Below are 13,529 nucleotides of genomic sequence, written 5' to 3' on the forward strand. Positions count from 1 at the left end.
AAAAAAAAAAAAAAAAAAACCCACAATGAAGAAGCCCTACACACATACATACATACAAAAGAAGGGCTAAAATTTAAAAGACTGACAATTATCAAGTGTTCAGTATTTAGAGCAACTGGAATTCAGATTCGTTGATGGTAGGAGTATAAATTCTTTCAACCACTCTGGAAGAAAGGCACTACCTACTAACGCTAAATGTATGCTGATTCCGTGACCCAGTAATGCCACTCCTAGGCATATATTTAAGAGAAATGAGTGCATATGTCCACTAAAAGAAATGTACAAAAATGTTCATACCAGCCTTAGCCTAATTGCCAAAAATTTGAAACAACTCAAATGTCCATCAGCAGAATTGATGAGCATTATGCTATATTCTTACAATTTGATACTACACAACAATGAAAAGAATGAACTACTGATACACATGAGAACTTGGGTAAATCTCAAAAAATTTGTTGAACAAAAGAAGCCAGACATGCAAATGGGTATATGCTGTATGTTTCAATTTATATAAAGTTGAAAGAAAAGCAAAACTAGTCTATGATTATGATAATATTGATGATAAATGATTGGTGATCTATGGTCAGAATGGTGGTTATCTCTGAGAGTCATTGACTGGGAAGGGCCACCAGGGAACTTTGTGGGATAATTAAAATGTTTTATATTTTCATCTTAGTTGTGGTTACCTGGGTGTATACAGATGAGTTTTGGAGTTGAACTTTACAGTTAAGACCTATACTATATATAAATTATATCTCAATAAAAACCAAAGAATTTCATATATATATATATATATATATATATTGCCTTATGAGCCTGTGAGATTATTTCTCAGGGATGTTTATATAGGAATGGTATTGTTTGATCATTGCGGTATATGTGCAGTGCACAAGTGTGCCTATTTCACCACATCTATGCCAACACTCAGCACTGTCCAAATTTCTTACTTTGTGGCCAATCTAATGGATGTAAAGTGGTATTGTGTTGTTTTCCTCCTTTTCTAATACATGTTATCCATTTGGGTTTCCCCTTCTGTGAATTGCTTGTTCCCATTAATTTATCCTTTCTACAGTTGGTTATCTCTCTTTCTTCTTGATTTGCACCTACTTCTCTCATTTTATTTTCCATAGAGGCTTTTTCCCCACTGAGATGCACTAGTTAGGGGTGTTGTTTACTGTCTTGTAGATATTTATTCCTATATTTGTTCCTAATTAACTCAAAGGGGTTCTTCATTTGGAATACTTAAGCTTTTTATTTATATTCTGATGACTTCCACATTGACACTACTAGTTTCTATATTATAATTGTACTCATTTACCTCATACTGGATTATTCCCATGGAATATTCTCCTTTACTCATCCTTAATATGGGAGAAATGGGCATCATCATTGCCCAAATCAGGAATCCTCACATTCCAAATTTTGTCAGATTCTGCTGTTTCTTGTTTCTTCTCTCTTAGTTATCTTCTCTTACTGATTACTCTGAAATTCCTATTTTTTTCTTTCAAAGAATTCTGTTTAGATAGTCCCTCATCTTAATTCCTAGTAGCACCACCCCAAAACAGATCTATATTTTCTTATGCTTGGATTATTCTGTTCCTAATGGGAGCTGCAAATTTCATTCTTGTTTCTAGTTCATCTTAAATGCTACTGGCAGATTTCATTACCTAAGACATTGCATCTATCTTTGTTATTAGCTTTATGAAGTAAATGTACAGTTACTCCATATTATTTAATATATAGCATATGACCAATAACTCTTCTCTCACTGGAATCTACAAGGTGGCCATTATTTCCAGTTTAAAATTGTATCTGTACAGTTTCCTTAATTCATCCTTTTCTAAAATTGTTCACTTTGTTTTTAATGCTTACTGTATATAAGGTGTGTCTGTGCATCTAGGCTTTTTATTATTTTGTGCTCTGCCTATCAGGTAATAGGCATTTTCCTTTTTTGTTCAGGCTCTTATCTATTCCATGAAATGGCCCTTACCTACTCCAAATTTATTGCTCTTCCCCATTTCTGTTTCCTCACGTCCCAGATGCTTTGCCTCTAGTTATTTCTGAAAGTCTCTGAAAATAAGAGCTTATAGCTTATTTCCATCATTCGAATGTTCAACATGAAGAATATATCAATATTAACTTGCTGAATTTTTTGGGATAAGAATAGAAGAGTATTTCACTCTGTTTCAGAAGGATTTTTAAAAATTCTACTGAGAGGAATTCAACAGGCCTAGATTTTTATTAGAAAAGAATGACAATGTCATGAAATATTAAAATGTTTATCCTCTATTTTATAGAAGTCTATTACGATGATTAGCAAAATGAATAGCATAGAGAGTGTCTGCTTTCAAAGTTGAGAAAAAAATCTTACTAGCAATATGATCAGATTAATTTTCAAAGTAAAAGATCCTTAAACTGCTTCATGAAGCACATACATACCTTTTCAAGTGGCATAAAGTAAAATGCTAAGTAGGCTTAGTTGGGGAGAGGACATGAACGTGTCCTTTGATTTGAGAATAAAATAGATTCTTTTTTGAGGCATTTTTTTGGGAGCAACAAGTAGAATGTAAGCTTGTATGAGCCGTTCTTTTTTCCAGACGGTGACTGTTCATTTATGTACTGTTCATAGAATCTGGGGGCTCAGGAGAGGTGTTATTGCAAGAGCAAATTTTTTACAATGAACATTGGTACTGGTGATCTAATAGATATTGTCTGGTACAGCAAGGGATTTATAAGTTAAATAAAGTGAAAAGCAGAACTGCTTCTAAAACCGTGCCTAGGAATCCAGTGCTCAGTATCTCCAGAATAAATTGAAGCCAAGTATGTGTGAATAAAAATGTAATTTAAGAATAGGAGGATGAGATTTTGGATGGGACATGTGTCTGGAGTACAGTATCAAACTGACTAAGTGGAAAACTGGATTTGCTGACTCAGAACATTCTCAGTATCTAAAATCTCTTATTGAATGAGTCAGTGGTATAATTTTTTCATTTAAAAATTATTTATCAATAATCTACTATGTCTCATGCACTGTATTAGGAATGGAAACATCTGTGATACCCACTCTGGGCAAGAATAGTGTCTGAATTATGTTAATGCTAATTTGCAATAATAAAGAGATTGTAAGGTACAGTGACTAAATACTAAAGAATTTTATTTCTCTCTTACAGAAAATTTCATTGCCTATGTTTGTTCAGGAATTCAGGCTTCTTCCAGCACATTACTCCACCATCTCTCAGGTTTTTTGTAGCATCTGCATGTTTGAATCTGTGTTGCTACCAAGCCCAGGTTTTAGTAGGCATGAAGGTAGAAGCGGATGTGGAGAAAACATGCCTACTGTCTCAACACTTTTGGTTGAAAGTGGCATCATCGTTTTCTCTCACATTCTATTTATGAGAACATTGTCATGTGGCCACACCAATTTACAAAGGAGGCTGAGAAATGTTATGTGACGAGGCAGCCATATGCCTGGCTGCTACTGTATTAATGCAAAAGAACAAAGAAACAGATTCTAGTGGACACCTTTCAGGCTGTACCATAGATGGCTTGTCCTTTCTCCTATTTTAAACTTCTTGTTAGATATATATGATGTAGGTCCAAGAAAACAATTACACCTGGATGGAAAGTTGGAGTATAGATGTCTATTTATTGTTTTTATAGGTGAGGATGGCTATGAACACAATATTTTTCCTATAGACATGAATAAATTGTTTTTATCACATTTAGTATTTTTGCTAATAAGCAAGATGAAGCAGTGAGATTAGCGAAGATTTAGAATTGAAAGCCAATGAGGACTTAAACTCCAAGTCACCTCCTTCAAGCCTAGGCTCTCCACAGCTGTTTCCTCTGAAAATCCTTGTCTTACCAGTCTTCTCTCCACCCAACTTGATAGCCGAGATTCCTACCAAAATAGAGCTAGACTGCTTATCTTGAACTCAAACCTCCAACACTTAATAACGATGTTTTAGGTAGGGCAAATTATGTAACTATTATGAGCTTCACTTTCCTTTTCTACAAAAGGTGGATAATCATAGATACCTCATAGGGCTTTTGAAAGGATTAAGTGAGTTCATATGTATAAACGTGTGCTGCATAATGATGTTTTGGTCAATGATGGACTGCATATATGATGGTGATCCCATAAGATTGTAATGGAGCTGAAAATTTTCTGTCGCCTAGTGACAATTGTAGCTGTTGTATCATCATAGTGCAATGCATTATCTTTTGTATGTTTATATGCATAGATACTTACCATTGTGTTCTAATTGCCTACAGTATTCAGTACATGCTGTTACTATAGCCTAGGAGCAATAGACTACACCATATAGCCTAGGTGTGTGGTAGGTGTGTAGCACACTCTATGATGTTTACATGATGACGGAATCACCTGACAACTCCTTTCTCTGAATATATCTCTGTCCTTCAGTGATGCATGACTATATGTATTTCTTAGAACAGTGCCTGGAATATTGTGTAATGTAAGAGGTTGGCATATAATAAATGATATAATGCGTTTCTTGTCATTACTGACATCATCATCACCATTAGATTTACTTATTTCTATGTATTCAATTTGGATTAGCTTATGTGTACCTTTTAATCTTCTGCTATCTATTCTTTGTGACAAATTTACCTTTTCTTTCTCTTTTTAGATGGGAAGTTTGGAATTAAGACCTTACACAAAAGAATTTCTGGAAAAGCTACATTTCATAGTGAAATGGAGGGTGACAATGCAAGAGATGATTCATTTTATTCCATTTTAGAAGAACTGTGGCAAAATGCTGAACAGATGAAGAGATGCCAGGAAAAACAAAACAAAGCTTTGAGTCATGGTTCTTTTATCAATAAGAAAATATTGAATACAGAATGGGATTATGAACACAAAGACATTGGAAAATTTGTTCATCCAAGCCCAAAATTCATTCTTTCACAGAAAAGACCCCATAAACGTGGCTCATTTGGGAAGAGTTTTAAGCATAATTTGGATTTACATATTCATAATAAAAACAATGCAACAAAGAACTTTGATAAAACTATTGAACATGGTCAAGTTTTCACCCAGAGCTCTTCTTATACTAACCACGAAAACACACATACAGGAGTGAAGTTCTGTGGACATAATCAATGTGGAAAAGTCCTCAGCTTCAAACACTCACTCGGTCAACATCTGAAATTTCCTGTTGGAGAGAAAGCAGACACATGTACTGAATTTGGGAAGATCTTCACTCAGAAGTCACACCTCTTTGCACCTCAGAGAATTCATGCTGTGGAAAAAGCTCATGAACTTAGCAAATGTGTAAATGTTTTTACACAGAAACCACTACTCAGTATATATCTGAGAGTTCATAGGGATGAAAAACTATATATATGTACTAAATGTGGGAAGGCATTCATACAGAATTCAGAATTAATTGTGCACGAGCAAACTCATACTAGAGAAAAACCCTATAAATGCAATGAATGTGGAAAATCATTTTTCCAGGTGTCGTCTCTACTCAGGCATCAGACAACTCATACTGGAGAAAAACTCTACGAATGCAGTGAATGTGGGAAAGGCTTCTCTCTGAACTCAGCCCTCAATATACATCAGAAAATTCATACTGGAGAGAGACATCACAAGTGTAGTGAGTGTGGGAAAGCCTTTACCCAAAAATCAACGCTCAGGATGCATCAGAGAATTCATACAGGAGAGAGATCCTATATATGTACTGAATGTGGGCAGGCCTTCATCCAGAAGGCACACTTGATTGCACATCAAAGAATTCATACTGGAGAGAAGCCTTATGAATGCAGTGACTGTGGAAAATCTTTCCCTTCTAAGTCACAACTCCAGATGCATAAGCGAATTCACACAGGAGAGAAACCCTATATATGCACTGAATGTGGGAAGGCCTTCACCAACAGGTCAAATCTCAATACTCACCAGAAGTCTCATACTGGAGAAAAGTCTTATATATGTGCTGAATGTGGGAAGGCCTTCACTGACAGATCAAATTTCAATAAACACCAGACCATTCATATGGGAGAGAAACCCTACGTTTGTGCTGATTGTGGGAGGGCCTTCATCCAGAAGTCAGAGTTAATTACGCATCAGAGAATTCACACTACAGAGAAGCCTTATAAATGTCCTGACTGTGAGAAATCCTTCTCCAAGAAACCACATCTCAAAGTACATCAGCGAATTCACACAGGGGAGAAGCCATATATATGTGCAGAATGTGGGAAAGCCTTTACTGACAGGTCAAATTTCAATAAACACCAGACAATTCATACCGGAGATAAACCCTACAAATGCAGTGACTGTGGAAAAGGCTTCACCCAGAAATCAGTTCTCAGCATGCATCGCAATATTCATACATGAAAGTAACTCTGTTTCTTGAAAACGAGAGAGCCTTATCATAGAAATCAGGTTTAAGTGTATGTCAGAAAATTCATCCAAGACAGATACTATATGAATACATTGTATAACAAAAAGCATTCATTAGGCTATATCACCTGAGATGAGAAAAAATGATTCTGAAGAGACCCTCTAAGAATGCATTGAAGGAGGGAGAATTTCCGTATTTGTACAGCCTCACAAAATATAATAGAAGTCACACTGGGGAAAATGCTATCAATTTGATGTGTTAGGAAAAGGCTTCCTATAGAAAGTATTATAAGGCAGATTGTTACCAAATTCTTTATAGGAAGGAGTGTGCAAAATTATGTAAATGACAGTCATGTTTACTGTATTATATTGAGCAATGTAAAGTGACAAAATAATTTCATTGATGTGTAGACCTACTCTCAATTCTGTGGGGTGTTTGTGGCAGAACACATCGCATAACAGGAGGAATAATTGAATTGAAATTCTTTTTCAAATTTAGAATAATTGTGTCTATCAAATATGTTTCTTATCGAATATTTCTATCAAATGAATCCACAATTTAAAAGTCACTTTGGTTTTATATATACATACAGCTTCAGATATAATTTTACATAAATATAGAAATATAATCCTATCATTCATGCTCATTTCCATGACATAGTGTTGTTATTTTCTTTCATTGTGGTACAATGCAAAACAGCCACAGATTCCTCCCATCCTTTTATGCATGCCTCTTTGCAATGTTGCTTTGTCGTTTCTCTTATTAAGAAGTAGCATCTCTTTCTCTACTCCTTGACTTTGAACTTGGCCATGTGACTTGTTTTGGCCAATGGACATTAGCAAAGGGATCCAAGAAGAAGCTTGAGAAATGTGAAAAGCCTGCCTTGAGGCTTGCTCTCTCTTGCTGCTCTCTGGAATTCTGAGACCTTCATGTGAAGAAGCTCAGATTACCCTATTGGGGGATGAGGAATCACCTAGAGCAGATGCAATTCAGCCCTCTAAGGCCCCTAAGACCAAGTAGCCTGCCAACTGTTAGACATGAAAGTGAGGCCTTCCTAGATCTCTAGCCCCAGGCCAGCCAGCCCAGCCCACAAGAGCCATACCAGTTGGTGTTACAGCCAACTTACAGAATTGAGATAAATAAAGTGATTATAATTTTAAGCAACTTAAATTTTGGGGTAGTTTATTGCACAGCAAATACTAAGTGATACTTGAAAGTGTATATGTGTGTGGGGGGGTGTTATTGGACCAAAACATAAGACGCATGGCATTAGCTTTGGGCTGGGGCAGCAGGTGGAAACTGGAAAAACATTGAGGAAAACTGTTAACAAAGGCTGGAAAGATGGCACCCCATATTATTTAGTAGGAAAAAATGGCAAAGCAGTCACTATGCTTTGTGGGAAGATAGAGAATGGACCAAATGGATGTGTGGATCTGACTAAGGAGATTTCCAGCAGCATATAAGAAATATCAATTTGTTTCTTTTAGCTGCATATGATAAGGTACAGAAAGAGAGAAACGAACTAAAGAAATAACTGTTCCATTGGCAAGCAGAATTCAGAAGAAATATAAAAAAGCCAAGACTTGCTAGGTCGGAAAATAACGGTTTCACATCTCTAGTCTCTCCAGCCATCAGAATATTCTCAAGGTAAAAAGTGGCCTCAGGGTAAAGATCAAATCATGAATGTGTCTGTAAGACCCTTTATTACAATGTGTGAAATATTTAAGTTGGTGCTTGGAAGACCCTCTCAGCTAAACTTAAGGGCTTCTAAAAATCTTCATGACATTGTCTCACAGTAGCCTCACACACTGCTCAGAGTGGAGAGAGGCCTATCTTAAAAAGAATTGTTGATGTGGCTTTTGGGGCATGGAGTAGATCTAAACCAGATTCATAGCAAACAAGTTTTAAATAGAGTTTTACCAGTGAAACTACCTCCAGGTTGGACTTAAAGGGACTGAAACAGTTCAAAATAAAAAGTGGCTTCTGGACTTCACTCCCTAACTCCTATGAACAGGATGCAAGCTGAGAAAGTTACTCAGCTGCAAAATGGACCATTTCTTGTGGGAAAGGAAGGATGTCTCAGAGGGAAGACCCAAGAATAACATATTAAAATGGACTGGGGAGCCATTCCCAGGGAGAACTGTGCCCTAATAAAGAAACATTATCTGCCCCTTGAGCCGGAGGAACTGACAATATTTGCTCTATAGGATTTCAGAATGGCTATGGAGCAGTGACTGATAGGTGCCTCTTGGTCCTCCTCTTTTTGAATGGGAGTATCTATTGCAGTTATCCTGTCCCTATCTCACCATTGTATATATATATTGTGTGTTTGGGGGGGGGCATATAACTTGTCATTTAGCTTACAGGTATCTGGATCAAGAAACTTAAAAATTATACTCAAGGAACCTCAGCCACATCTGGACCTGATAACAGAAGACATGAGATCCTGGATTTGAGCTTGATGCCATAATTTTGGATGAGGCATATGGAGGTCCAGGAATGGGAGTGAACATATTTTGCATGGGGTGGTAATGTGAATAATTTGTGACCAGAGGACACATTGTTAGATAGAAAAATGCTACAGATTTCTTTCATCCCTACATATGTGTCCCTTTTAAGCATTTATTTCTCTTTGTGTTTCAGTTGGGATAATTTCCATAGATCTATCTTCAAGTTCACTGATTTTTATCCCCACCCTGGCTCTGTCAAGTCTACTGATGAACCCATTGAAGACATTCTTCATCTCAGCTATGTTTTATTTTTTATTTCTAATATTTCCATTTGACTCTTACAGTTTTCATATTTCTACTGAAATTCCCCATCTGTTCATGCATGTTGTTCGTGTTTTCCGCTATTCCCCTTTGTCTTAGTCAATTTGGGCTGCTATAACAAAATACCACAGACAACAGAAATTTGTTCCTCACAGTTCTGGAGGCTGGAAATCTGAGATCAGATGCCAGTATGGTCAGGTTCAGGTGAGGGCCCTCTTCCAGGTTGCAGAGGGCCGACTTCCTGTGTTCTCCCATGGCTAGAGCTAGAGAGCTCTCTGGGATCCCCTTTGTGAGGGCACTAATTCCATTCATGAGGGCTCAACCTCCATGACCTAACTAACTCCCAGAGGCTCTGCCTCCTAATACCATCACATTGAGGGTTAGGATTTTAACATACGAATTTTGGAGGGACACAAACGTTCAGCCCATAACACCTTCTAACATATTAATCATAGTTGTGTTAAATTCCCTGTTTGGTAGTTCCAACTACTAGGTCAACTGAAGCGGGGTCTATTGGTTGCTTTGTCTCTTGATGGTGCGTCGTTTTCTCTTGCTGTTTTGCATCCAATAATTTTGGCTGAATGTCAGACGTATGTAGGACAGTAGAAACTGGGATAAATAATATTTATTCCTGAAAATAGACATGGCTGCCCTTCTGATAGGCCATTAGCATGGGAGGATTGAGTCCATATAGTAGGAGTTGGGCTGGGTTTGACTTTTGTTGTTGCCACTGTTATCTTCAGTATACCATAGACTTCAAAGTGCTCTAATGTTATCTTGAGTTGGGCTCTTATTTTGTGTTTGGAGTAGCTACTGGTTTGCCCAGATAATTTTTCTCAATGTTCCTGAACCATACTTACCTTTAGGCCTCTCCTGTGTGCCTGAATCTCAGGGAGGGTGTCTATCCATGCTCTTGCCTCTACCTTAGTAGTAGACTGCTGTTAGTGCTTGGTTCTTGCTGACCTGGTGAGTGGGGGCAGGGGTTGTCTTGAGCCAACCTCAGTTTTTGTCAGGCCCTATCCCTGGGTCTTGAGGGTGGGTTTTTTTTCAGTGATCCTGCCCCTCATCTTCTGATAGAAGACTTAATTGTCTGGGCCTAGGATGGTTTCCTGCCCTTCTATCATGGGTGGAAGATCTTTCTTACCCTTTTCCCTTTCTCTAGTCACAGATCTTCACCTGTGTCCTGAGGGCAACAGGGTGTGCTGCACTTCCCCCAGTGGCTTAAGGCTTTTGTTCTATAGAGGATTAGGATCCTATTGGGGTTTTGTGCCATTTTTGTATTAGCAGCTGCCCCTTTATAGGCATGCGCCATGGAGGGAGGCATTCTCCAGTCTCCTGCCCTGCAACCAGTGTTTCTTGTGAGCACTCAGTGGAGGTCTGTGGAGAAAAGCCTGCAGGTGAAAGCCAGCTACTCCTAAGTCTACAGCTCTCAGGGGTCTCTCACACTCAGCCTTTAGCAATTCATTAAAAATTCTTGCTGAATTCTTACTGTTTGTATGGTGGCCCCATCTTCCTTCCTGGTCTGCCACATATGACCCAGTGATAACTTCCTGTCTCCTTTGAGGCACTTGTCTTTTCTAATATTTCCAGCTAGTTGACTGCTCTGTGATCTTAGCTCTTTGATGGGTTCAAAAAAGTTATGATTTTTTAGATTTCTTAGCTTTTTACTTATTATAAGGATGGAAGCAGTGTTCTTTCCAGATGTCTACATCTAGGCAGAAGCTAGAAGAGAAGTCTGGACAGTCTCTATTGGCCCTTACTATCAGAATATATGACCCTTTTCAGTGCGACTTTGCCACTTCACCAATCAAGATGTGGAATCTATTTATTCAGTCCTTGAAACTGGATTTAGCCATTTCTTTGGCCAGTGGGACATTAGCAAATATGACACAGGCAGATGCTTGAAAAATGCTTGCACAATGAGGTTTTCCCACTCTTGCTTCTCTTTGGAATCCTGAGCCCATGGGTGAGAAAACCTAAACTGTGTTGTTGGAAGATGAGAGACCACATGGAGCAGTGATGGAGCAGAGACTAGCCATCCCAGTTGAGGCACCCTATACCACCCATATTTTCAACTGACATTCAACAAGACATGTGAATGATGCTATCCTAGCCATCCAGTCTTGGTCAAGGCAACTGTGGTTGGCACCTTCTGAGATGACCCTGAATGTCCCCACCTCCTGCTATTCACACTCTTATATAATCCCCTTCCCTTGAGTTTAGGCTGGAATTAGTGACTTTATTCTAATGAATAGAATGAGGCAGAGGTAATAGGCTGTTACTTCCAGGATTAGGTTACCAAAAAGACTGTGGCTTCCATTTTGGGTGCTTGCTTACTCTCTCAAATGGTTCAGTGTAGGGGAAACCTGCTTCTACGTCATGAGGCAGCCCTCTGGAAAGGCCCACATGGGTGAACTTGGAAGCATATCCTCCCCTAGTCTAGTCTTCAGATGAGACCACAGCCAGATAACTTGACTGTAACCTCTCGAGAGATCTTCAGCCAGAGTCATCCTTCTGAGTCACACCTGAATGCCTGACCCATAGAAACAGTGAAATATTAAATGTTTGTTGTTTTAAGCTGCTAAATTTTAGGGTAATTCTTTATACAGTAGCAGGTTAGCAATATACTGGCCCAGACTAGGAAAGCTCTGCCATTCATCCCACCCATCCCAAACAACTAACAGAATAATGTTCATTGTTTTAAGTTACTAAATTTTGGGGGCTTGAAGCCCAGAAAAAGCTAATTGATTCATTATTTACTGAATTTCCTCCTCCAACTATTTTTCCCAAACAGATAACCAATACTAATCAACTACTGTGAGCACTCTCATGTTTTCATCTATGCTCATAATCATGTATGGACATACATATGTTACCATGCTTACAATCAGAAGCTATGTAAGGATTGTTTCCTTTGATTTTCAAAAATGGGATCATAGCATGCAAACCATCTCTGCATCCTGGTATTACTCAACAATATCTCTTTTGAATGGTTGCATAATAGTTCGTGGGGTGAATAAGCAATAATTTATTCAACTACTTGTATTATTAAAATTTATTCACCCCATTTTCAACCTTTTTTTGTCACTAGGAACAATGCTGTTAAAAATATTAAAAGGTAGCTTGCATAGTGGTTAGGTAGATAGGCTCAAGAACCAGTTAGCCAAGGTTTCAATCCTGGCTCTACTATTTCCTAGCTATGTGACCTTGGGAAGGTTAGTTAACCTCTCTGTCCTGATTTTTTTTTTTTAGCTATAAAAGATATTCACATGAGTACCTACGCCATAGATTTGACTGAGAAGTATATTAGTTTCCTAGGGCTACTGTAACGAAGTACCACAATTTGGGCAGCCTAAAACAGCAGAAATTTACCTTCTCACAGTGCTGGAGTCTAGAAGTCCAAATTAAGGTGTCAGTAGAGCCAGGCTACCTCTGAAGGTGCTAGGGAAGAAACTATTTCATGCCTCTCTCCTAGCTTCTGGTAACTTTAGGTGTACCTGGCTTGTAGATGCATCACTCCTGTCACATGGCTGTCTTCCCTTGGCGTGCCTTCACATCATGTTCCCTCTGCATGTCTGTCTCTATTTCTAAATTTACCCTTTTATGAGGACACCAGTTATGTTGTATTAAGGCTCAACCTCATGACCTCATTTTAACTTCATTACCTCTGTAAATACTCTATTTCCAAATAAGGTCACATTCTGAGGTTCTGGGGGTGAGGATTTCCACATATCTTTTGGCAAGGACACAATTCAACCCATAACAAGAAGGTAATGTATTTTGTGTAAAGCATTTGGAACTATGCATGGAGAGAAGTTCTTAATGAATATTAAATACACCCCACTTCCTGAGCCTATGTAGGTCCCCCTACAAGTCTCCATGCTTGGGACAGAGGTGAGATTTGAGAGTTTATCTGTGGCATCTTAGTCTCATCCAGCTATCTAAGGAAAATGGATAGAGTAACAGGAAAAGCAGGCCTGGGACCAAAGCTTGTGGTACCAACATTTGCAGACTAGGTCAAGGAAGGAATATCTATATAGGATAATGGGAAGGAGCAGCCAGAGGGCAAAACGTACCAGGTGAGAAAGGGGCTCACAGAAGACAGAGTGTTTCCAAGGAATGTTTCAGTGGAGGACTTGTCCAAATTGAAGGTCAGTTCATATGAGGGTAGAAAACTGGTTCTTGATTTTGTGACAAGGAAATCGTTGTTGACTTTGATGAAGGGCCAGCCTCTGCCACTAGGCAGAGTAAAGGGGTCATTTTTTGTGTGGGTTTGTTTTTTTTTTTCTCTTCTTTTCCTTTTTTTCTTTTTCTTTTTCTTCTCTTTTTCTTTTCTTTTTTCTTTTTCTCTTTTTTTCTTTTTCTTTTCGTTTCCTCTTCCTTTTTTTCC

At 38.3% G+C, this 13,529-nt stretch overlaps 1 protein-coding gene across 1 annotated transcript in view; it reads left to right on the plus strand.

Moving 5' to 3' along the window:
* ZNF81 (zinc finger protein 81) overlaps positions 1-6,361 on the plus strand; it is a 99,704-nt gene extending 93,343 nt beyond the window's left edge. The window contains exon 5 of the mRNA XM_012652271.1: positions 4,653-6,361. Within this exon, the coding sequence (XP_012507725.1) occupies positions 4,653-6,361 (1,709 nt within the window). The remainder of the gene's footprint in view (positions 1-4,652) is intronic.
* The last annotated feature ends 7,168 nt before the right edge of the window (positions 6,362-13,529 follow it).

Source organism: Propithecus coquereli, unplaced genomic scaffold, assembly GCF_000956105.1.
Source record: "Propithecus coquereli isolate 6110/MARCELLA unplaced genomic scaffold, Pcoq_1.0 Scaffold388, whole genome shotgun sequence".
In the NCBI taxonomy this organism is placed as follows: domain Eukaryota; kingdom Metazoa; phylum Chordata; class Mammalia; order Primates; family Indriidae; genus Propithecus; species Propithecus coquereli.